Genomic DNA, 26,482 nt, shown 5'->3' with positions numbered 1-26,482 from the left:
CCCACCATGGCAAGTGGGAAGAGAGGAGGCTAAGCGCCAGAATCCATAAGATGGGGCGGCTGAGAGCTGATGTTTGTAGTCTGGGAGGGGGCAAATATTCACGGCCCCTTCCTAGGCTATTAATATCAGCCCCCAGTTGTCTGCCTAGCCTTTGCTGGTTGTTAAAATAGGGGCCCCTCGTTAATTTTCCTCCATTTTAATAACCCGTAAAGGCTACGTTTACAGCTGAGGGCTGATATTAATAGCCTGGGAAGCTCCATGGGTACTACACCCTTCCCAGGCTATAAACATCTGCCCCTAGCTGTCCGCTTTCCCTATGCCGGTTAATAAAATTACGGGGGATCTCGCTGTGATTTCACTGTATGCGGCTGATGAATTGTCGGGCTTTCAAGGAGACGGGTGCTTAAAAATCGGACGGCATTCGCATGGTCCGAGTGCCGTGCGATTTCTTTTCTCGCACCCATTGACTTGCATTGGCGAGTCTCATCCGAGATACGACGAAAAACGCAGCATGCTGCGATTTTTTTCTCCGTCCGATTTCAGCGGAGAAAAAAATCACAGATGAGATGTGCCTCATAGAATAAAAATTGGTCAGAGTGCAATCTGATTTTTTTATCAGATTGCACTCGTCCATTTTTCTCGCAGATGAGTATGAGCCCCAAAGGTGTATTCCTAAAAGTGAATGAATATAACTCTGATAAGCCTTGAAATTAAGCTCTGACCTCTGTGTGACCACTGCCGATCCTGAGAACGAAGGAGCCATAGTGCTGATTTAGGACTGCATCCCCTTCTAAGATTTTCGAAGTTGCCTAGTATACCTCTTGCCACAACCATGAATTGTGTGGACACGTCATTAATCTTAAACTTGTAATGCAATTTATAAATTGGTCCTGAGCAGTTTAAAAATCCCCCAGTCACCCCCAGATGAAGTGATAAATGCGAAACACACGTCAAGTGAATCCTTAAGGATTTTTGTGATAATTGATTAGCTCTTTATGTTCTGTTATACCAGCATTATATACTGTATTGGGGATACTCATTAGACGTCTGTTACTGCTCTGTTCCCTTTCATATAAATTCACTTATGCCCTCTTTTTTCTTCTTCTGGACTTTCCTTAATACTACCTTCTATGTATTTGATACTTATAGATTTTATTCTCTTACTATCGTGTTTTAAATTTCTTAATAAAATCATATTTTTATTAGAATAAGACTTCCGCTCATCCCGATTTTCTTTATTCGGTACACCGCTGTGTAGGGATACATCTGTAAATCAGCACTGTGCCCCCTTTATTCACTGGATCAGTGGGGGTCCCAGAGGTCTACATTGCTGTATAGGCCAAAAAAAATCGCACACACAAGAGCAGGACCCCTCGTGGTGGGGATATCTAGGATGTTATTAGATTTGATTAGTAATTGTTCTTTTCGCATCACTTGCCCGTATATTTAATCACTTGCCAGTATATTTAATGATTACTTAGGCAGTCTCCCTGTGACCGCCCTGACCTATCCAATTAAATTTGATCTTTGAGAACATTGTATGTGCCTACCCAATGATGCAGCTTACTGACCATACAAAATAGCATTCTTCCAGTAATAAAAGCACAGCAGTCAGAATGGGCGGCAGTGTCAAGAACCGGGGGCCAGCTTGCTGATCGGGGCCTCTGTCTACTGTCTCCTTTTTCCCCTTTTGATGTTTGTATTTCCTGTTAAAAAAAAATAAAATAACATTATACAAAAGAATTACCAGAATCGGCAAAATTGTGGTACCATAGGATGAAACCGCGTTTGTGCAAAATGACGGCGGAGCGAAATGCGTCGTGCTGTTTGAGAGGCCGGTGCGACGAGCCGCTGTCATGTTGAATCTCGCTCACAATAGAGACTTCTTTTGATTCTTACATCTTAGAGGAGCCTTATAAGGAATCAAAGTGAACGTGTCAGAATGACACAAGTGGTCAAGACTAAGAATGTTCACTGAACCACTTAAGAAAGGTGCCGAGACGCCATGAATAGGACAACAGATGGCGCTTTGCTCATTGTGTGCTGACATTTTTTTGTGCCTGCAAAAGTAAATGGCACAAAGTCGATTTGCAGTTCTTGTTTTTGGTGAAAAAAAAAAACAACTTTTCATTTCCAATCGAAAAAGATGTTAAAATTCCCAGACCTAAGTAGTTTCTAATTATTTATTTAACGGGGTCTTAAAGAAAACCAGTAATTTGCTAATACTATGTAATTCTTTTATCTGGTCTAAATGGCAATCTGGAATTGCTTTTTTTGTTTGTTTCAGTGCTTCTCCATTCCTGTGATATGGCCCCTATTCCTTGTATGTAAATCTTGTCCTTATAGCTAAGGGGGTGCTATCATCATGAAGATATGGTTGATCACTTCCTCTAGTGTACTGAAGGAACTCTGGTCCAGTACTGTACATATAGTACTCAGACTGATGCAGAACAGCTTATTTCTGGTCCTTACTGCTGATTTCAGGGACTATGAAATGTGTAGGGGATTTACTGTTTTCGGGGAAAAAAGGAAGGAAGGTGAAAGAAGAGAAAAGAAGATACTACTGGAAAAGGAAGACAGGAAGGAAAGAGAAGAGCAAAGAAGCAAAATATCAGGAAGGAAGGAAGAAAAAGGAAGGAGGGAGAAAGAAAGGAAGGAAGGAAAAAAGAGGAAGAATGAGGAAGAAAGGAAAGAGAAAAGAAGGAAGAAAGAGGAAGGAGAAAGGGAGGAAGAAGGAGAAAAGCAGGAAGGAACAAATGAAGAAAATATGTAAGGAAGAAAAAAGGAAAGGAAGGACAACAGAAGGAAGGGAAGAAGAAAGTGCAAGAGAAAAGATACTACTGAAAAAGGAAGACAGGAAGGAAAGAGAGGAGCAGGGAAGTAAAAGAAGAGGAAGAAGGAAGGAGAAAGGAAAGAGGAAGAAGGAAGGAGAAAGGAAGAAGGAGAAAGGGGAAAAAAGCAAGAAGGAACAAATGAAAAAGGATGTAAGGAAGGAAAGGAAGGCGAGAACAAAAGGAAGGGAAGAAGAAAGAGTAATAAGATAACTGGAAGGACGGAAGTTTGTAAAAAGGGAAGAAAACAATGAAGGAATTAAGGAAAAAAAATAAGTTACGATAACAATAGGAATTAATGCTAAAAAAGAAGGAAAAGAAGAAAGGAAGCAGATGAAGAATGGCAAAAGGTTAAAAGAAAGAAGGGAAGATGGAAGAAAAGAAGGAAAGAGCAAGCAAAGGGACAGAGCATCAATAAATATATTATTTCCTTTCTTCCTAGGGGACTTACTGTTTATATACATCTTGCACATAAAATACTTGTGTCATATTTCCATCAGTATCATGATACGTGTGAACATAATGTACAAGCCCGAGTAATGCCGCCATATGGAGCTGCGATCTTCAGTCTTTTTTCATCATATTATATTTTTGGTGTTTAAAATATTTTATGATATTCTTTCTAGTTGTGAAAATAATAAATAACGGTTTCCTGATGCTGCTGTCATTACAGTGCTCCGTGTCCTGCGGGCGAGGCGTGAAGAACAGGGTCGTGTATTGCGTGGCTAAAGATGGCTCCAATGTGGGGAATGACTACTGCAAGCACCTTGTGAAGCCAAACATACAGAAGAAATGTCGAGGAGGCAGGTGCCCAAAGTGGAAAGCAGGAGAATGGGGAAAAGTAAGTTCTAAAACTCCACAATGATATGGTTCTGTACAGAATACGGCTTACGTGTTTTTTGGGCAGCGTGCAATAAAGTAGATGATTATATTTGTGATACCATAAGGTGTACGGAGTTAGGATTGCAATATGAAAGCACTCTCATGTGGGGAACGTTGTTTTTATGAGGGCAAACTAGCCAATTGCCTAGGGCTCCCATTTCCCAGAGGTGACGTCGGCAGAACCCTCAGGAGCAACCAGAAAGACCCCGTCTCAGTAGACATCAGAGCTCTCATTTACTGATGGTTCATCCATCCTCTCCTGACCTACCTGGTATTTTTTTTGTGGACCTTGTATAGCGGTAATATTTAGCCAATGTATGGTGGATCCATTTAGGCTGTTGCTCTGTTCCTTCCTCCATAGTTTACACTTCAGATTGGCACGTCACCATAACGTCAGTCCGGGCTTCTCTTACGGCGATAAGAATGGTCATCCATGAGGGGATCTGGGGGGTTCAAGCTCTTATTGTCAGAGGGAGAGGGATGGCGAAAGTTTCATCATACATGTACAGTAAAGTAAGTGTACGAGATATATATAGAAATATACAATTTAGACCCACCACTACAAAGCCGGGTGATCTCTGAACTCTTGAGTTATCGCCTCCTTACAGTTCGATTAGATTTTTTCATTGACAACTAGATGGATGTCAGGACCTCTGAGATAAAACAGATTGTTAAAAAGACAAAATATGGGAGATTGGATACAGCATCTTCAGTACCGAGAGACTGCCAAGAGACATGGAGAAAGAAAAGCAAGCGTCTTTAGGTAGTTTTCAGTGCAAATATTTACATTGCTTCGATATATAGTAATATTAAAGGGGCTGTCTCATTAAGACATGTTATAGGTGGCCTCTGTTCAGGGTTCACTCTCCTTCGATAGTTTTGCCGCAATAACACATTTCTCCTGTAGTGGCCACTGCAAGACAAACATGCAGCCATCAAGGAGTTTCTCTTGCCTGAGCCATGAGATCAGTGGATTACCAACAGGTCCTCTTTTAGGAAAAGGGTTTTTCCAGATGGTACTATCCTTTTTAAAGGCATATTTCTAAAATCCCAATTCCCAAGGGCCGGAAAAAAAAAATTAATGGGGTATTCCTTTTGTTTGACATTTATTGCATTTCAAAAGTACAGTATATAGCCACAAATGTCTGATAGGTGCAAATTCTACTTACAGGACTCTTTTCTCCAGCAATCAGAACTGTATTATGAAGTATTATGTAACACCTATGCTGGTGCCCCTGCATGGTTTCTCTTCCCCATCCATGCAGGGACGCCGACATACTCACCGCCGCAGGCGCGTTGTCACCTCCCCGTCGCTCAGCACCATCTTGGTGTGCTACCGGCTTCTCCCCTTGTGCGCTCTGCACTGTGTTTCCGGCGGCACACGTGCTCCCCTCCTCTTAAAGAGGCAGCGCATGCACATAGTAAAATGTCCCCAGCCAATGACTGAGAGGCAGTAGGGAGGTGCCAAAGCAACATTAATTCATTAGTGTGTTGGCTTCCTACTAGTTAGTTGTTAAGTCCCCTGGTCCCCTGGTCCTTGTGTGGCCAGTGCCTGAACCCGAATCCCTGGTCCATGTTTGGCCAGTACTCGAACTTCGTCCTCTGGTCCATGTGTGGCCAGTGCCTGAACCTCATCCCCTGGTTCTTGTGCGCCATTATCTGAACGTGTACTCCGTATGTCCAGACTGCTACAACCAGTCTCCGAATACAGTCCTGTCTGAGACTCCGTGTCAGTATCGCTCTGCCTGAGAATCCATAACCTGCTTAGTCTGAATGGAGCCCGAGTCTGTGTCAGTGTACCTGACCCCTGGGGTCAGCAGGTGCAGTACCGGGGACTTCCTAGGAGTGGTACCTGCCGGTTACCTGTAGCTCAAGTCTGACTCCACCATCAGGAGCTCCAGTGAACACCAGGTGGCCACTTAGCTATGCCCCTCCTAGGTAAGCCTGGCCCTGTGGCGCAGTAAGTCCACGAACCATTTGCGCCACCTGTGGGCATGACATATTAATAGAACTGTCTATAAAGCTCCGATCATTGCTGGTCCATCTAACTTATCACAGACCCTGACTGTCATATACACCCCCCCCCCCCAAAAAAAAAATGAAGGGAACACTTAAATCACACATTGGATCTCCTGGGCAGTCATTGGTGCTACTTAGCATCATTGGATGCACTGGTGCTTAATGTCCCAGGGATTTTCAGTTAGATTCCGGTCTTAGGAACATGAGACTCATTCAGTGGCATTAATACCTTCTTCCTTAAGGAACTGCATACACAGTCTGGCCACATGGGGCCCAGAATTGTCCTGCACCATAAGGCACCCAGGGCCCATAGCACCATCGTAAGGTCTGACTACAGCTTAAAGGATTTCATCCTGGTACCTAACAGCAGTCAGGACACTATTGGCTATCATATAGTGGATTGTGTGACCCTCCAAGGATATTTCTCCCCAGACAGTTACTTACCAACCAACCGCCAAACCTATCATGCAGGGTCATCTTCCAGGCAGGATAATGGTCACCATGATGTCTCCAGACTCTTTCGCGTCTGTCACCTTCTCAGTACTAACCTGTCAATTCTGATATTCTCTGGCGAATGCCAGTCAAACTGCACGGTGTTGGGGTGAGAGCACGGGTCACACTAGAGGATGTCAGGTCTTCATGTCACCCTCACAGAGTCTTATTCTGACCATTTGGTCACCAGTAGCCGATGGAGATCATTCTGTAGGGCTCTAGCAGTGCTCCACATGTTCCACCACACTCAAAGGAGCAGATATCTGTCCTGCTGCTGGTTTGATACCCTTCTATCACTCTGTCTCTCCTTATGTAACGGCCATGTCCTGGTGTCTGTTCCATGCTCTTCACTGTGCTTGGAGACACAGCAAACCTTCTTGTGATGGCACTTATGGATGTGCCATCTTGGTGGAGTTGGTCCACCTGTGTAACATGATTAGGCTGCAAGTATCGTCTCATGCTACCAATAGTGACAAAGACGCAAGAAAAATGCAAAATTAGAGAAAAATCAGTCTGGAAGGATAAGGAGCGAGTAATAGTCTGCAAAACCGTTCCCTTTTTGGGTTTGTCTTGATGTTCCTCTCTAGTGCTCCTCCAAAGCCGGTGACATTGATTCACAATCGCTTCTACTTCTTCACTGGACAGATTGACATCCCCAAGGTTTACCTGACTCAGTTTATACTGTGAGGCTTACGTACCCCATTTCTTTTTTGAGCAGAGTAAATTACACTTTTTGGCACGGTGCTTCAGATGCCTCTCACAATGATGAACTGTATTGCTATGGAGAATTTCCGACTTCTGTCTTCCCAGTGTGCCGCAGTCTCCAGCTCTTAAATTATGTGAATGAACCAGCAAGCATAGGATGACCTGCACTATAAGTCCTACCCAAATTAGATTGTATATGCAGAAGCCATGTTTACAGGGACCGGATTGGAGGCGCAAAAGTCCATGCTGGTCCATACGGAAGCATATTTCTATGGGGGGAAAATGGAGCATGGCGCAGTACAACATTACAATGGAGCCCTACAGGAAGCCACATTATGGCTCCATATAGCTGTTATATGGCATAAAGCATATGCTTGTCATTAGACTGCAATCTATAGGGGTCTTCCGGAGAGGCTCATCCTCATGTTGTTCTGTAGATGATACGGTGGCTTCAAGAACACTACGGTCATTGGAGAACATTTGGGAGAACCATGACCAATATCTCCGCACGATCTAGATACAACTATTTGTACCAGTAAGTGTGAGATATGCCGCGGTCATTTTACTGGAGGGTAAAAGCGCGCTGTAACTGAGGACCCATACTGCGTCTTACTGCAGGAGAAGCACATCGGCTGTGGAATTAATATCACCCCAGTAATTAAGGATGGCAGGAGATTTTCCCAGACCCTCCAGCGAAAAAAAAACCCTCCCAACTGTCAGCTCTGCTAATCCCATGTGTAATCACTGCTCCTACCTATGAATGGTTCACATGTGACTGATCCGCTCTCGTGTAGTAAACACTTCCAGTAATGCAGAGTTTATTTGCCTTTCGCATGTCTTGTCACACGCGGACACGAACCATCTGCTCCGGATTACCGAAAATCAGTATACAAAATCCTGAACTTCTGCTGTTAAAAATTTAATTTAGCCATTTCTTAAAGGGGCTGTCCAGGATTAGACAACAGTTTGCTTGTTTTGTAGTAACGGCGCCTCCCCCCTGTCCATTGGCTGTGTCTTGTATTCCAGCTTGTAAATGAATGGAGAGAAAAAAACAACTGTGTGGGAGTCCGGGAAACAGATGGAAATACTTAAAAGCAATAAAATAAGAATTACTTATTGAAACTGTCGACGTTCCGGTGCTGCTGAGCCGGATGTCACCCCCAGGCTTGCTGTGACAATATCATGTTCATTGGTCACATCAGTGCTGCAACCAGTCACTAACATCAATGGTCATATGCCATAAGTGTTAGTGACCTCTGCAGCCAGGGATTGGCTGCAGCGGTCAACAACAACAGACGTGATGTCATCAGTTGTATGGACTTTCTGCCATTCATAGAATCATAGAATGTTAGAGTTGGAAGGGACCTCCAGGGTCATCGTGTCCAACCCCCTGCTCAATGCAAGACCTGCTAGCAACTCATCAGTAGAGATTGACATTGAGGACCTATTCTACGGGGTCACATACATAATCAATAGCTGTTGGACGAGCGATGGTTCAGCTGATCTTTCCTCTCCAAGCTGTCCTGACTCTTCATTACACTGGAGCTCCTGTTCTGGAGCGAATTTCTCAATGAGAGAGCCACTGATGGACAACAAAATGGGTCGACTGTCCGAAATCGGACATCATCTGCCGGGGGAGAGTTAGGTGCCCCATACACATTAGACGGTTAGCCAATATTGGTGGTTCAGACAACATTTGTTTAATGTGTATGGGAAGGCCTTAAGAAAGGTCGTCGATATCGTAGTCCTGGATAACCCCAATATCTTAGTCCTGGATAACCCTTCATATCCGCAGAATATCCAACCTATGTGCGAGCAATGCAAGTATACAACCGCATCTCTATTTAGTTTTTACCTAGAGGTACCTACCGCCAACCTGCTCTGTCTGCTAAATTGGAGTCTGCGTCCCCGTCCGTAGCATATTCCTTGGGTTTTCCAAAAATAACCATGCAAAGTAGCCACATTGCATATTTCTCATGTAGCATCACCTTGGAAAAAAAAGTCTCCATACTTCAACGTGAGCCGGTACCCCACCCTGATCAGAAATATCTAGGATGGGAAAATCATCTAAAACTTTTATAACTGCATCATGGGGTGAAAAGTTGACCACTGTAAAGACATAAGGAGGGGAAAGACCTCACTTTACGACATATTCCTTAATTCACAGTTTATATAAGAGAAAGGAAGCATGTGTTTGTAAAAACCCAGAATATTATGGCAGAATTGCATTTGTTGTCAATTATATTATCTGGGATTACTATGACATGTGGGCCCCTGTAAAGTAAAACAGATGAACAAGTCTGGCAGGAGAGCGAGGAAGAGGGGCTCAGAGGTGCAAGAAGAAATGGGGCTCGAGTGATCTGTGTCCACAGGATGGATAAAAAGGTCAGTGATCACAAGAACTGGCGTCTCCAGTCCCGTGTGTGAATGAAGCGCAGCTCTGAAGCATGAGCACAGATGTATTTTCCATAAAATGTACTCAAACATAAAGTCATATTACAGCCATGTAAATCAGCTGGCTTCTGTTTCTAAGAGCTCATGCACATGACCGAATTTCTTGTACGAGTGCTACCTGTGGTTAGGATAGCACTTGTACCTATGATATTCTATGGGGCTGTGCACATGTTCGATTTTTTTCCTCGGACCTAGTGGTCTGCCGAAAAAAAATTGTCTGATTTTGATCCAGGTGTGGGATCAAAATTGACAATGGAAGTCTACCGGGACATGAAAAAATTGGACATCACTCAGATGACATCCGATTCTCATGGACTGAGAGAATGTAGAAGGTGGAAAAACTTTTTCTTTTTTCCTCTCCATGTCTGAGAAAAACTGATGCCACCCTGATCAAACTCTGATCAAAGTCTGATCAAACTAAGGGTAGGGTCATACAAACATTTTCTCCACATCCGAGAAAAACGGTCAATTATTAAGGTTCTCCATTTTCTCCATTCTGACAGTCCGCGAAAATTGGACCGCACTGGGATATTGAGTGCAGTCTGATTTTTTTTTTTTTCACTGTCCCATAGACTTCCATTGCCAATTTTTAACCCACACTTGGATCAAAGTCAGACATGTCTCCAATTTTTTCCAGAGACCGCCGCTCTGTCCAAGGAAAAAAAATCGGGCATGTGTACAGCCCCATAAAATATCATAGGTAAGAATGTTATCCATGACAACCACAGATGGCACTCATCCAAGAAAATCAATCTGCAGGAGCCGAAATTGGACCGTTTTTCTCGAATGTGGAGAAATTGGTCATGTGAACTTACCCTGATGAAAACGGCTGCGCGCTGCAGGAAGCATACCAACAATGACTGTTGGCGTGCTGCGGGAAAGATACAAACAATGACTGTTGGCGAGCTGCAAGAAGGATACCAACGATGACTGTTGGCGTGCTGCAGGAAGGATACCAACGATGACTGTTGGTGCGCTGCAGGAAGGATACCAATGACTCGCCCCCAGGGCCGTGGGGTACTCGGCAGCCGGGACTTCAGATGCTTGGGGGAAATCACGGTGGCTGGCCCGGTCCGTGGCCCAGGGCGGGCAACAAAAATGGGGAATGATTATATTTATAGGGGTTTTAGAATAATTTGTGACGCCACCTGTGGATTCTGGTAAGAGGTTACCAGCGCTGCGACAGTCCACTGAGGCTGATGTTAGGGGCAGCTATGATGGGATGGCTCCCCACAGGTGGAGCAGGCCTCAGGGCAGTGTAGAGGCGTAGAAAGATGGTGGAAGCAGGAGGGAGACGGCAGGACGGTCCCAGAGGAAGTACAGGCACACACACAAGGGTAAACTTCAATACCTTTACTGGTGGTGATGCAGGTACGGTCCAGGGCACTCAGGGCGAAGGATACACTTCTGGACTCTCCCCAGTGAGCGGGTGTAAGGCCTCCTGATCTGTGTCTTTTACTCTCTAAGCTTCGGGCTTGCCTGGAGCTAGGCCTGGCTTGCTTACTGCTTCCTTCTTGTACCTACTGACCTGGCGGCAGGGTTTTCTCCTGGTTCCCACTATTCCTGGTCGCTGGAGCCTTAGTGGTACTTAACCCTGTTGCTGTGGTCAGCGGTTGGTTAACCTGGGACTTGTAGTTCTCCAGGGATTCCGGTTGTTCCTACTGGTCATAAAGATCCCTGTAGGCGCGGACCCGGTGTCCAGTATATGGTTCGGGGTGAGCCTGTTATGCTCCTCTGCCCCCTCTGCGTTTCTCTTTCTTCTCCTCAGTCTGCAGGCTCTCTCATGTAGACTCCCTGAGCAGACTCTCTTGAGTACTGTCCCTGTCTGTGCCTGACAGGAACTCTCATTTGCCTTCTAGCCCGCTCCAGGCTTTCACTGGCCAGACTAGCCCGCAGCTTGGGCCTAGCCTGGCCTTCAGCCACACAGACTTCAGCTTGTCTGGAGCTGCAGCATGGTGTCACACTGTCTGCTTCCCACTGACTGACTTCCGGAACTCCACCCCCCAGTATTTATATACCTGACAGGGCTCCATCTAGTGGACTTGGGTGGAGGTGTCTGCATGTATTGAGGCTACTGGGGAGAATTCCATCCATGCACCCCTCTGGGATCTGTGGCACCAGTGCGCAGCAGGGCGCCATATTCCCCCCTAGTAAAACTCGGTACTCCTGGACTGAAGCAATTTTCATAACAGGTTAACAATAACATTTCTTCCCTTTATGGGAGGCACTTTTCTTGAACGTTGCAAAAACATAATAAATAATACACATATATACAATAGTTAAAGTTTTGGAGCACATGTCAGTGAGTCCCCTAACCTGGTGTCCATTTCACTGCATAGGTAGCTTTAGAGGCACTCCAGGGAGTGCAATTATGTACAAGGAAACAGTTTGTGGGCTGCACACGCACATTAGCAGCAACACAACTTTACGTTCTGCAATGACCAGTTTTGATGAGATCCCTCTTCGGGTGTGTCCCTCTCGTCCGGGTAAGCTGGCTTGTGGGGGACCTGCTCCAAACCCCCAACGAAGGTCCTGGGCGGGCTGCAGGACTGGTGTAGGACCACTGGTTTGGCCACGCCAAGCTGGTTTTAGTGGTGGTGGTCTTGTGAAAACCGCCAGGGAGCACCTCAGGAGGTGCAAACTACGTACAATGGTGGGACCGCTCATAGTTCACGGACTTCAAGTTCAGGTTACATAAGAGCTACCTGGAAACTAGTAGCTCAAGGGCGCCCCCTCCTGGGCTGCGCCTGGTTATGGGAGGTGGGTGACCCGTCCTGGTCATCCTCCAGTTCAGTCAGGGTGTCTTGTTCCAACAGTTCCCTCACCCTCTGAACATTTAGGGCATGCTGTAGAGCCATGGGCACCATCCGTGCCACAGCTCCTGCTGGTGCGGCGACTGCTCCTGCCTGAGCAGCACCGGACGAAGAGACTCCTGCGGGTGCGTTGTCGAGGGCCCGCGCGTTCTGCTGGGCTTCGGACATCGTTGCGCCCCCCTAGTGAACCGTGGCCTACCATCTTTACTTTTCATCCAGTAGGCCGCAGCTCCACAGGCGACGGTCTCTTCCAGGACCTTGCGTCACTCGCGTCTGACGTCAGGGCGCTCATTGGGCTCCTTCCAGGACCTTGCGCTTCCTGGTTCGGCGTCGGGCCTGTCCGGGGCTTCGCGCGCTTCAGCAGGTACGCCTCTGTTTCCCGCGGTTACGCCCTTCTTCCCGCACGGCAACACAGTAATGGCGGCGATCTTCGCCACAGTTAAACACACAGTTCTTATTAAAGGCGCACAGTACCCGGTGGCAACGGGCACAATACTCCGTTGTTGCAGCGGGCACGAAATCCTGTTCGTGATGCCAGAAGCTGACTCCCCCCCCCAGGGCCGTGGGGTACTCGGCAGCTGGGCCTTCAGATGCTTCGGGGAAATCACGGTGGCTGGCCCGGTCCGTGGCCCAGGGCGGTCAACAAAAATGGGGAATGATTATATTTATAGGGGTTTTAGAATAATTTGTGATGCCACCTGTGGATTCTGGTAAGAGGTTACCAGCGCTGCGACAGTCAACTGAAGCTGATGTTAGGGGCAGCTATGATGGGACGGCTCCCCACAGGTGGAGCAGGCCTCAGGGCAGTGTAGAGGTGTAGAAAGATGGTGGAAGCAGGAGGGAGACGGCAGGATGGTCCCAGAGGAAGTACAGGCACACACACAAGGGTAAACTTCAATACCTTTACTGGTGGTGATGCAGGTGCGGTCCAGGGCACTCAGGGCGAAGGGTACACTTCTGGACTCTCCCCAGTGAGCGGGTGTAAGGCCTCCTGATCTGTGTCTTTTACTCTCTAAGCTTCGGGCCTGCCTGGAGCTAGGCCTGGCTTGCTTACTGCTTCCTTCTTGTACCTACTGACCCGGCGGTAGGGTTTTCTCCTGGTTCCCACTATTCCTGGTCGCTGGAGCCTTAGTGGTACCTAACCCTGTTGCTGTGGTCAGCGGTTGGTTAACCTGGAACTTGTAGTTCTCCAGGGATTCCGGTTGTTCCTACTGGTCATGAAGATCCCTGTAGGCGCGGACCCGGTGTCCAGTATATGGTTCGGGGTGAGCCTGTTATGCTCCTCTGCCCCCTATGCGTTTCTCTTTCCTCTCCTCAGTCTGCAGACTCTCTCATGCAGACTCCCTGAGCAGACTCTCTGAGTTCTGTCCCTGTCTGTGCCTGACAGGAACTCTCACTTGCCTTCTAGCCCGCTCCAGGCTCTCACTGGCCAGACTTGCCCGCAGCTTGGGCCTAGCCTGGCCTTTAGCCACACAGACTTCAGCTTGACTGGAGCTGCTGCATAGTGTCACACTGTCTGCTTCCCACTGACTGACTTCCTGAACTCCACCCCCCAGTATTTATATACCTGACAGGGCTCCATCTAGTGGACTTGGGTGAAGGTGTCTGCATGTCTTGAGGCCACTGGGGAGAATTCCATCCATGCACCCCTCTGGGATCTGTGGCACCAGTGCGCAGCAGGGCGCCACACCAACGATGACTGTTGGCGAGCTGCAAGAAGGATACCAACAATGACTGTTGGCGTGTTGCAGGAAGGATACCAACGATGACTGTTGGCGCACTGCAGGAAGGATACCAACGATGACTGTTGGCGCGCTGCAGGAAGGATACCAACGATGACTGTTGGCACACTGCAGGAAGGATACCAACGATGACTGTTGACGTGCTGCAGGAAGGATAAAAACGATGACTGCGGTGCGCTGCAGGAAAGATACCAACAATGACTGTTGGCACACTGCAAGAAGGATACCAATGATGACTGTTGGCGCGCTGCAGGAAGGATACCAACGATGACTGTTGACGTGCTGCAGGAAGGATACCAACGATCACTGTTGGCGCGCTGCAGGAAGGATACCAACGATGACTGTTGGCACGCTGCAGGAAGGATACCAACGATGACTGTTGGCGCGCTGCAGGAAGGATACCAACGATGACTGTTGACGTGCTGCAGGAAGGATACCAACGATGACTGTTGGCACGCTGCAGGAAGGATACCAACGATGACTGTTGGCGTGCTGCAGGAAGGATACCAACGATGACTGTTGGCACGCTGCAGGAAGGTTACCAACGATGACTGTTGGCACGCTGCAGGAAGGATACCAACTATGACTGTTGGCACACTGCAGGAAGGATACCAACGATGACTGTTGGCACACTGCAGGAAGGTTACCAACGATGACTGTGGCGCGCTGCAGGAAGGATACCAACGATGACTGTGGCACGCTGCAGGAAGGTTACCAACGATGACTGTTGGCACGCTGCAGGAAGGATACCAACGATGACTGCCGGACCTCGTCGTTTTGACAGAAAGATGATCTTACATGCCATAATATATTTTTCCACCAAACATGACAAAATCTGCACATACATGTGAACAGAGCCTTAGGCTGAATCTTGGGCTATAAGGAATTAAGCTGATTTGGCACAATTCTTGTTCCTTAGTGTTCTCGATCTATGACTGCTCACAATGGCATCAGTGAGAATACGCTGGTACACGTAGATGTAAAGCGCTGCGGATTATCCTCTTCATGGCAGATCGTGCAATAGAATAGTATATTGCGTGTGTTCTGCTGCCAGGATCACCTGGCCACCGTCCTATGTGCCCCAAACCGGAGTCACTAAACAACAGCCACACTGTTATATCCCACCGGAAATATTCCTATGTTCTTATTTATAGCCCAAAGCTGTGAATGTAAAAACTGCTGTACATTAATGTAAAGTAGGAAATGCGTGGCCGATAGGATGAAAAATATTTGTCTAAAAGGAAATGCTGCGCCAAAGGTACCGGGTACGTACAGTCACAATAAAGAGTTAAACAGGAGCTGTCACCCCTAATGACTGTAGTCGCCATAAAATAACAATACAAAAGCATCTTTACTTAAAGGGAATCTTTTAAAGTATGATTTCACCCCCAAACTATTTACAAGTGCATGTAGCTTTTTCAAAGACAATTCTAGCAATACCTTTACTGGCCGGTCTCTTCCTCCATTACTGAGAAATCAGCATTTGCATTTAATTGCAAATGAGGCTGAAGGACTATAGTAGATCTGAAGCCTCTTTCACTCCATCTCTATTCCCCACCCAACGCCTCCTCTTCCTATTTGACTAACGGCTAGTCACACAGCAAAGAGGTTGTCGAGTCAAGCAGGAGGAGGCGGTGCTGGGCAGGGAATAGAGCTGGAGTGACAGAGGCTTCAGATCTACCATAGCCGTTATTCTGTTATTCCTCCTAGTAATCGAAAAAAAAGGGGCTTGTGTGTACACACTGTGAAAGGATAGTGTTCAGGGACAGGCCCCAAACTGGCAACACCCAGTTGTCACTTTGTTCATAAATTTTTAGAAGGAAAAATAGAGGAATGACCCAATGCTTTTATAGGAAAAGATGTTCCAAAATTGTTATTCTTTGGGGAAATATTAATATTTACTAGGTTTTGGCCACCTAATCTGAGTAAAGTAGGGGCAGAGACCCGGGTTCCAGCCATGTATTGCTGTAGTTTTATCAGTAGGAATTATCACTAGAGGACTAGTAAACCTGCTGCCATGTAGTCCTCCATATTTTTATGCTCTGTATAACCCCGCCCCCACCACTGATTGGCTGCTTTCTGCTTATATACAGTGTACACAAAAATCTGCCAATCAGTGGTGTGGGCGGGGTTATACAGAGCTCCGCATTCAGAGAATTGGCAGATCTTCAGCAGATAAAACTGGGATTTTATCAAAAGTGCAGAAAGCAGCCCAGTAAGTGACACATTGCTGGATTCAGGGTCTCTGCTCATACATCATGCTGCTCTCAGATCAGGTAGCAAAAACCTGCTGACAGATTCCCTTTAAGGGTAAAGGAAAGAGAAGAAGCTTGGTAGGACCTGAAAAGACGGATTCAAAGAAACTGAACTGCAATACCACACACAGCCTATGGACAAAGGTGCCGCTATTTTTGGTAAACAGCAGCCAATTTTTATGATAAAATACAGGTTCCTTTATTGATTAACCATAATATTGTAAAAATAAACCACTTCATGTTTATCTCATAAATTACTAAATTAAACATCCTAACCCCTGGTCATATTTTAAGCTGCACCCCAGCTGTGCTGAGAATAGCCCCTAAAGAACACCCACTGTAACCCCTGTAGCTGTGCCTCTTGTATACTGGTTGTCCTATCCCTAAGTCCCGGGCATCTGTAGCCCTGTATAAGTACATACTTTCTAACAATCCCGATTTTGCAGGAACAATTCTAAGAATCGAATCTCAAGAGTGGTGGGGTTTATGCAAACTATTGCAAGAAGTGGCCAATTCCTGTAATTTGGGGGTATTTCCATGGGTGGGGCTCAAATGTCTCGATTTTGGGTAGTATGTAAATAGCGGTCTGGTGTAGCTGGATACATATTATAGACTCCATTTTGGCTCTGGGTTGGAATAAGGAGGCTAGAAGTCCTTGCTGACCCCGTTTTTATATGTTGGCTTATTGAAAGTGTAGAGTTTGGCACGGCGGTGAAATCCAGTGCCTGCCTTTTGTTATAAACCAGTGATTGGCAGATGAACGGGACTGGCAGGTGCAGAGGCTGGAGGCTAGTTCACATTGTGCTTGCTTGCCATGAATGACCCTTTGTACGTCTTCTTGTTAGCCGGTGTTTACCTCATTAACACGACACAAGTGGCTGCAGCCGGTGGGATTGTGTGGTGGTCCCGAAGTCACGTATTACAACGTTCTATTATTATGCTTGGTGTGAACACATCCTTGACCATCAACAGTACAAAGAGTTACCAAGTCTACATCCCTTATAAAGATGGGTTCACATGCATAGTTCCTTTTGCCCCTTTGTTTGTACACAGTGGCCAATACAAAAGAGACGAATAGGGGAAATCCTAATTTTATACTTTTCCTTCATGTTGGATCCACATTTGGCTTTAGCTAAAAAAATTGCATCAAAAACTGTATGAAAAACTACTTGTGTGTAGCAAAAAAAGTCTAATTCAGATCAGAGCATTGTGCCCACTCTTAAAGGACGTAATAGGATAGTTGAAAAGTTGCTGACCCTTGGGAGTCTTATCACTGGGACTCCCACCGCTCTTTAATGAGCGGTATCACATGACTGTTGTTTGATATCCCAGGGCTAGGGGCTCCTTCCCTCTCCCTAAAGCTAGGGACGCCCTAGCTATCCCTGCTCCCCGGATTACTTCTAATGGTGAAGACGCCGGGGTCACATACCTTACTGAGCTCCTGAATCATCCCTTATCTGTCCCCTCCCCCACCCAGGGAATTGGGGAGTAGTTGTATATAAGTATATACAAAGCAGACTAACAAGGGAAGACAGACAGGGATAAATCAGAATACCAATCATACAAATATGCACTCATAAACAACAGAGTGGAACACCGGGAAGTAAAAGGAAGGAAAAAACAAATAGGAGAGGATGAGGATATGCACACAGACAAATCACCAAGCAACAGTCTTTATAACAACAATTCAAACACATCCTCAACAAACACCTCCAAATCCAGAACCAGGCAGTATGAAACTAACACTGGCAATCCCTGATTGCCAGAGGCCAGTATAAAATGCAGATGGGAGCGGCCAGCACTGAACAGTTAAGATCATCAAAGCAGGAAAGCTTCATAGACTATTCAACTGAACAGATTTAAACCCTGCAGTGCTAGCAGAAACCTGCACCGTTTAATATGATGGTGAAGTGCTTTTAATCAGTGCAGGAATATGTGGAATCAGACACCGTGGTCTTCTGGCTCCTCTCTGTCGTGGTAAATCCGTGACAAGTGGTGTACCCACATGTGCACAATTTACCTACGTATTGTCTAGGGCACCGTGGCCAGAAATGGCCACAATGGTTACCCTCTTAGCCACCTATTAGCTGAGTGGCCGTTTTTCGTGCTTTGAGGATGGGACTAGGAGGCACAGAGCAGCGGAGAATGACTGAACGCTTCAGGGCTTGCGGAAGATAACTTATTTTATTATGTTTAACTAGTCTGGACCCTTTCAATAATAATTTTATATCCTTTTACTCCCTTTTACTGTTCTACAATCTATGAATTAGACTTCCTCTAAATTTTCGTGCATTTTAAGTTTGTTTCTTGCCCCACACAACGTCCCGATGTGACCATCACTGGCCAACTGCATCGGTCACAAAATCCATTATTTTGCTCTAACTAATATTTTTTAATTGCAGTATGTTTAGTAAGTCGTTTATCTCAGATCAGATTGAATAATTTGTGTGGTCTACTTTTGTTAGACTAATGTTGGACAAAGCCGCCAATATCCAAAGGTTCGGCTGACACTCTAATGTATATAGAGGCACTGGCCAACTGATTGGGGGAGATATTGATCGGGCATGTCCGATTTTGGACCGCTGATCACTTTATTCTCCCAGACATAAGCTGCCGACAAAGATGTATCTCGGTGGCTTTCTCATAGAAATCACAGGTGTGAGCACTCCTATGCATGGAAGAGATGACCGAGATGGGTGACAGACAAAAAATCGGATGAAGCATTATTCGACCGCCAGCCATCCAATGTGTATGGCTTATGTGGCGCCCCTGAGGGTTCGACCGCCACAGGGATGCTGCACTTCTTTAATGGAGTGTAGTGTTCCTCCTCTGAGGTAAGAACAGTGTGATAGTCGTGACCCAACCTTTGCATCCAACACCACATTTCTCCACCAGAGGGAGCTAGTATGCACTAGGTGCTGCTCTCCTGGTTACAGGGAGACTGGGGAACCAAGAGTTAGGGGAACCAGTTAGTGGGTGAGGGTGGAGGACCTACAAGTTAGTTACACTTTAAATTTCATATTTAATAAAAAGCCATCTTTGGTCTTGGTCTTTTCGCTGGTCCTTGTTAGTCAAGGCCTTTCGGCTGTTCTCTGTGCTGTCATATACTGTGTGAAATGTGACCTCCCTCCCGGAGCGCAGATCCTGTGTGGGCCTGCATCGGCAAGGGACACAGCCCTCGTACCTGAGCCTTGGGACGAGGGGCAGGTTGCAGATGAGGAATGTCTCAACCCGGCCAATGACCAGGACCAAGAAGGCCCGGAGCTCAAGAGTGTGGCTCCACAGCAAATGGATCCCAGGCAGGATGCAGACGGAGCGGTGTACGCCACCTGTCCTCGCCAACCTGATATATTCAGAGGGACTCCGGCTGCAAGAGGAGTACCGGCCCCCAACACCCGACCTTGCTACTCTACGTCCTGGTCGTGGAAGCCCGGTAGGCCCTGAAGATCCCACCGGGTATTGGAAGGAGCGGAACTGCCACCCGTGCCCTAGTTCTGAGAGGAGTTCAGAGGGAGTCCCGGCCTATTTGCACACACATGGACAGGAAAGGATTCGGTCTGTAGTTCAGGAACACTCTGGTGTAGGGTCCCGACTGAATGCTGGACTTACTCGGAGATTGTCGGATCCCCGTCCCTGGTGACCGCAGGACTCCGCAGGGAGCAGGGAGTCGCCTTCCTTCTGCCATCTCTAAAGTGAGTAAAGCCTTGGAAGTTCACCCCTATGGCCTCCGGACTGTTTATTCTGCGCCACACCGCAAGACGCGGCGCCCGTCTCCCTCTACTACTACCCCCATCCTCCTGTCCCTCTGCCCTGAGGCCCTGCTCCGCCTGTGGGGAGTAGTAATAACGTTGGCCGCCATAACACCATGCCTCAGCGGACTGCAGCGGCGCTGGTAGTCCTTCACCAGGCACCACAGGTGGCGTAGTCGTTAAATCAGCCACTCAACCCGGATGAGCCCACACCATCTCTTTTAATGTGACGGCCCTGAGCACCGGTCGGGTCCGGGCCACGGCTGCTCCCCATCTCTCCATCGCAGGACCCGACTCCGAGTCCCCCATCACCCAGGGTAAACGAAAGGGCTTTTTCGAGCATGAGGCGTCACACTTACCTTGCCCCGTTTCTCATCTGTTTAGCCCTGCAAACAGCCATGGAGAGGTGAGTATAATTTAATTTTTTAAAACCCTTTCCAGCCCTTTAGAATCAAGCAAAATGGCAGCTGGCCGATTGCAAATTTGCTGGATTTGCATAAAGTAAATACCATGGATCGTAAGAAGAACAAACAAGTCAATTTTGGAACAAATCAAGCCAGACATGTCACTGGAAGCAAGGATCACCAAGCTACGACTTGTCTGCTTTGAACATATCAAACGAAGAGAGCAATCACTGGAGAAGGACATCATGGTCGGAAGAATAGAAGGAACAAGGCGAAGAGGAAGACCAGCAACCCGATGGCTTCATACAATCAAGATAACGGTGGAGAAGACCCTGGTGGATCTATCTAGGCTTTCACAAGATTAATCTTCCTACAGATTGTCCATCCATCAATTCGAGATCGAGCTGAAGGCCCAGAATTCGGATTCAACTGAATTAATGAATTTTTTGGTGAAATTCTAAATTAATTCAATTTATTCATACCTGAATTACTCATCTCTATTGCCATTACTTGTGGAGGAACAACAATCATGGAGCAATCCTTTGCACCTTTTTTTAAAGCCATGCCCTCTCCACGCCTTGTCCACACCCCCTTAGACATCAAGTGCCAACATCATGCATTATAAAACATCCTGCTGCTTTCCAAGAGGTTTCGGTTGACTTCAGGAACCAGTGGACGATTTACAACTCTTCCGATTGTCCAGGAAGTCTCCCTTTTTTCCACGATGTTTCTGGGAGAGTTGGCAAATGCTCTATGCTTTTTGCCCAGTAACTTACTCATGCCCATGGCCAAGGTTAGTACACAAGGTCCATCACCTGTTATATTCATTCACTTCACTCAGTCAAAAGGACAGCATCAGAAAATGAACAATTCACATAGAGCCGCACGAAATGACTCTATGTCTCATTTTCCCTTCCATTGATAATTCGCAGAGCTCCTGTTTTGATAAATGCCCAGCGTCTCGTCATAAATTTTTGATGTGTGCAGTCATGAAAATACCTAACAAAAGATGGCACAGACGTGTGGCACGACTAACACAACACACTGAGTACACAGCGGCTAGACACAGCACAGTCGCTGGGCCATTTGGCAGAGGGCTATGGGAATTTCATATACTGTAAGCAGCATCTGAGACATTCTGGACATAACCAGAACGGCTGTAACATCGTGTTCTTCCCTCCTCTCTAAGAATCTCACATGTACCCATATATTTGGGGTTAAACACTTCATTTTATTTCAGGATACTTTTCTTTAAAACTAGGGTTTTACGTATATTATCTCTTAAAATTTCTCTATATACTGATATATAAAACCATTATTGTCAACGGCAGTCACAGATGAACAAGGCCCTATTTTCCCCGAGATGCTTTTCATCCACGAGGACATAAGTGATTAATTGTGGGTTCTGTTATGGCCTCCTCTAGTCATCTCTCCGCATATCAAGGGATGATGGCGAGATGGAATATGCACACTTGTCAATATTGGTGGTGGCAATTCAAGGACCAACGTTCTTACTGGGACCATCCCAATCCTGTCCAAAGACACCTACTTACTGGGTTTGTAAAACCATGCCCCCTTTGGACTAGAGACACCGCAAATTTGCAGGGACAGTACTTGGAAATTTGATTGGAATTTAGTACTTTAGCCATAAGGAGCATCATTCCAATGTAGGACATATGGGAAGTTGGTCTTTGCAGATGATAAACCAGGTCATGGCCCTAATGTCCAAAGCAGATATGGCTGGACACATGCTTGACCACTTTCCCTTATCCAAACACCAACAGGAACGCCATTCTGCCACCTGGATGTATGTAAGGTCAGGCTCTCCTCAGGGAAACCGAGAGCACTTTGGAGCAAGCCTCAAACGTCAACTACAGACAACTTAGGCACTTGTCGTGCCGTAACCCAATGGTGCCCAAAGCCCCCACGGACCTGCGGAAAGTCAGCCGCTCTGCTTTCCTCACCCGCTCAAGTCTGATCCTTGGGCTAACTCCCCCTAGGAAGGGAAACCCCTCAGTGTAAGCAGACACATTATTTCAGAGGGAGGACTAAGGAATGGAGCAACTAGACCCCATCAGAATCTGATGTTGGAGCAGGTGGCTTAACTTCTCCAACCGCCCTTGGATAATGGAAAAGGGCAGTGACATCCGGATAATGAAAACTATATTTACAAAATTCACACAAGGATATAGCTAATTGTTAAATTAATTATTGCCATTAAGGTGGATTCCCAGCGATTAGCAGGGGTGGACACACCATTGGTGCAACTAGGGGCCCAAGAGGTAAAGGGGCCCACATCTACCATCAAAGCAGGTGGAATTGTGCATTATGATGAGCGCCCTATTCTTGCACAGGGCTATCTTCTGTCTGTGTCAGTAACCTGCAATGATTGATCTGCAAGTCCCAGCTGCTTCCTATTCTACCAGTAAGGGTTGGTTCACATGGAGCCTGTTTGCTGCAGATTTTCCACCTGAATTTTCTGGGCAGCATATTACAGTAGCAGCGCTGTGTATAAGTATTGCCCAAATCTCATCTACTCGTCAATTAATGATCCAGAAGGTTGGGGGACGTGCCGGGTATCTCCTAATATTTCCTGGCAGCTCGGAGCAGCAGTATAAGGTGTAGGTTCAGTACTGCCACCTGTAGGCCACATCTAGTAATTATCACAAATAAAATGAGTCATTAGGGGGTCTTATTCTCCCCGAACAATAGTTAAAATAGAAATCTCTACTTTTCTCAGAATTTCCTTTATAGGTGTATTCTAGCCAGAAGTAAATGGTAGATGGGTTGGTGTCCGACCCCGGTGCTTGGTTGTTTCCATCAATGTCATAGACTTTGAATGGATTTAAGAGCACATGTTTTCCCGCCTGTCTTCCCAACCTCCATTTAGCCAACATCAGTGGGGAGCCTAGCACTCAGGACTACACCGATCTATGTGGAGAGGTTATAGATGCTTCTGTCTGGAGTACCCCTTTAAGTCCTCATGCACATGACAGAATTGCGTCTTTTTACAAGTTCTTAGTCCTACATAGCACCCGTAGAAATCCATGGGCCCAGACTGTACCCCATTATACACCCAAATACCCCCTTATACCTCCTCATACTTCTGATTTATAACTAATGATTGATAAATCTCACATCCTCTGTGAGTCCTCAGCTCATCCCCATAAACCGGCATAAGACTCAATATCACATTCATTCCTCAAACACAGGATATTTTCTGATCATTTCTTTCCCAGGTCCTGCTGACTGCAGCGCTGCATGGGACAAAGCAGAAAGTGCAGCGCTGCATGGGACAAAGCAGAAAGTGCAGCACTGCATGGGACAAAGCAGAAAGTGCAGCGCTGCATGGGACAAAGCAGAAAGTGCAGCACTGCATGGGACAAAGCAGAAAGTGCAGCACTGCATGGGACAAAGCAGAAAGTGCAGCGCTGCATTGGGACAAAGCAGAAAGTGCAGCGCTGCATAGGACAAAGCAGAAAGTCCAACGCTGCATAGGACAAAGCAAAGTGCAGCGCTGCATAGGACAAAGCAGAAAGTGCAGCGCTGCATGGGACAAAGCAGAAAGTGCAGCGCTGCATAGGACAAAGCAGAACGTGCAGCCGATTCTGGCATCTGCACCTAACAGAAAATCACATCATCTGCCTATTACCCTTATTAGGAATTTCTGTATTATTTGGGGATCGGCAGAAATTCTGTCAGGGATAAACACAAAAAATAGTGCGGATGCTTAACCCGTTGTATATGGGCAATGCAATTAGATGATGCATAAAAATTGCATGTTACTTTTCAACACCCAGGTCTAGCAGAGCTGAGTTTGTCAGATCTAGCAGAGCTGAGTTGTCTGTTCTAGGAGATTTCACAAACACAGATCTAGCAGAGCTGAGTTTGTCAGATCTAGCAGAGCTGAGTTTGTCAGATCAAGCAGAGCTGAGTTTGTCAGATGTAGCAGAGCTGAGTTTGTCAGATGTAGCAGAGCTGAGTTTGTCAGATGTAGCAGAGCTGAGTTTGTCAGATCTAGCAGAGCTAAGTTAGTCAGATCTAAGAGATTTCACAAACACAGGTCTAGCAGAGCTGAGTTTGTCAGATCAAGCAGAGCTGAGTTTGTCAGATCTAGCAGAGCTAAGTTTGTCAGATCTAGCAGAGCTGAGTTTGTCAGATCTAAGAGATTTCACAAACACAGGTCTAGCAGAGCTAAGTTTGTCAGATGTAGCAGAGCTAAGTTTGTCAGATGTTGCAGAGCTAAGTTTGTCAGATGTTGCAGAGCTGAGTTTGTCAGATGTAGCAGAGCTGAGTTTGTCAGATGTAGCAGAGCTGAGTTTGTCAGATCTAGCTGATTTCACAAAGTTTATGTTTACATAGGACTGCAAGTAAAAACAACAACAAATCAATGCATACCATACAAACCATGCATCTCTAAAGAGTATAAATGACAAATTCAACTCTGCTACATCTGCATCTTGCATACTCTGCAAAAGTGCATTAGAAATCTTCAATGAAGCCTATAACCCAATCCTAAAATACTTTATATACTGTGTTTCGTGGTTTATTTAATGCTGCGTCTTCAGAAAATAGGTTTATGTCACGTGATTGTTTAGTATTATTGTTTATAGCAAATTTTAATAATAAATATTTTTTTTTCTTTAGACCTCATATTTACACATAATTGCATAGTAATAATGACTGTAAAAAAAATGTTTAGATGCATAGATATAATAATCTAAAGTAAAAAATGGTCATCGGAACAGTAGAAATCAACTTTTGTATAGTGTGTGATACAAAAATGTTCTACATAATATACACAAAAATAAATACACAAAAATAAAAAACAGCATAAAAAAGAAATGCAGTAATCGCATATTACGTGATAGGAGTAGTAACGAAAATGGTAAAAAAAACTGTATAAAAAATGTACAAAAAAACATACAAACTGTTATAAATAATATATAATACACAAAAATAAAAAATAACAGCCTAAAAAAGAAATGCGGTAATTACATATTACGTGGTAGGAGTAGTAACGAATATGGTAAAAAAAATGTATAAAAAATGTACAAAAAAAACATACAAAAATGTTGTAAATAAAATACAATACACAAAAAATAAAAAAAAACAGCATAAAAAAGAAATGCGGCAACCACGTTATAGGAGTAGTAATGAACATGTTAAAAAAAAATGTAATATACAAAAATAAAAAACATTAAAAATAGACATCTGCATAAATGCGAGATAACAGAAATAATAAGATAAAAAAAAGGTTAAAAATAATGTAAAACGCAAAGAATACAATTAAAAGTAATTGTTTCGAGATTTTAACAATTACAAAAAAAAATTAAAATTGAAATCTGGAAGTTAATATTAAATGTTAATATGTAATTATCTGAGACAATGACTTACACAATGTGTCTTCCTCCTAGTGCTCAGTAACATGCGGCCGAGGGGTACAACACAGGACCATTCACTGCCAAGTTGGTCCTCAGAAATTGTCCAGGGCATCCGAGTGCAATCAGTCTACGAGACCCGTGTCAGAGCAGATTTGCCAAAGAGGGGATTGTCCAGTTTACACTTGGAAAGCAGAAGAATGGCAAGACGTAAGTAGGAGATCCGGGGGGTGGGCAGCTCCAGAATATTCAAAACGTACAAGATGCTCATCCTGACGTGGGTCCAGATCACATTACTCTTGTGAGGTGTAAGCTGGGGCTCGAGTGCGTTCATGGATTTTTGTCAGATTGCCAGAGTTTACACTCCGCAGGGATTCAGTCTGCTCCTGATACAAATCAGATGACTGATGGAGAATTATTTTTTTTTCTTCTTTTTTTTTTTTCTTTCCCTAAGTCCAGCAAGTACGTCTGCCAAAAATAAAAAGGATAGCGAGTAAATGTGCTTTTTATATTTACACACCGTATTAAAAAAAAACTTACCTTCACCATTGCATTTTTTTTTTTTACGATTGATCCCAATAGATTAGAAAAACAAAGGGCCTCGTGTATCAAAACTGTCTCTGGCTCGGCTTTAATTTCTTAAATTAGTCTTAGAAAAAAAAAACGAAACTGATGGCCGCCTAAAAGGCGCTGGAGTGTGCATCACGTTGTAGGACTTTAGCGTAAATCCCATGTAGAGTTGAGCAAATTCTATC

The 26,482-nt window shown here is 45.5% G+C and overlaps 1 protein-coding gene and 1 long non-coding RNA gene across 2 annotated transcripts in view; one reads left to right on the top strand and one right to left on the bottom strand.

Annotated features, from left to right (window-relative positions):
• The window catches only part of ADAMTS9 (ADAM metallopeptidase with thrombospondin type 1 motif 9), a 276,312-nt gene that overhangs the window by 213,775 nt on the left and 36,055 nt on the right, over window positions 1-26,482 (top strand). The window contains exons 29-30 of the mRNA XM_073644685.1: window positions 3,505-3,672; window positions 25,764-25,937. Of these exons, the coding sequence (XP_073500786.1) occupies window positions 3,505-3,672; window positions 25,764-25,937 (342 nt within the window). The remainder of the gene's footprint in view (window positions 1-3,504; window positions 3,673-25,763; window positions 25,938-26,482) is intronic.
• On the bottom strand, window positions 183-26,062 carry LOC141157428 (uncharacterized). Its single transcript, XR_012247793.1, has 4 exons — window positions 25,744-26,062; window positions 4,271-4,366; window positions 3,982-4,156; window positions 183-1,706 (listed from the first exon to the last, which is right to left on the bottom strand). It is a non-coding gene; the product is annotated as an uncharacterized lncRNA (long non-coding RNA).

This window comes from Phyllobates terribilis, unplaced genomic scaffold, assembly GCF_046119375.1.
Source record: "Phyllobates terribilis strain yellow unplaced genomic scaffold, ASM4611937v1 Scaffold_8__6_contigs__length_399053987, whole genome shotgun sequence".
NCBI classification, from domain to species: Eukaryota; Metazoa; Chordata; class Amphibia; order Anura; family Dendrobatidae; genus Phyllobates; species Phyllobates terribilis.
The sequence above is the reverse complement of the archived record's forward strand: the minus strand, read 5'-3'. Positions and strand labels throughout refer to the sequence as shown.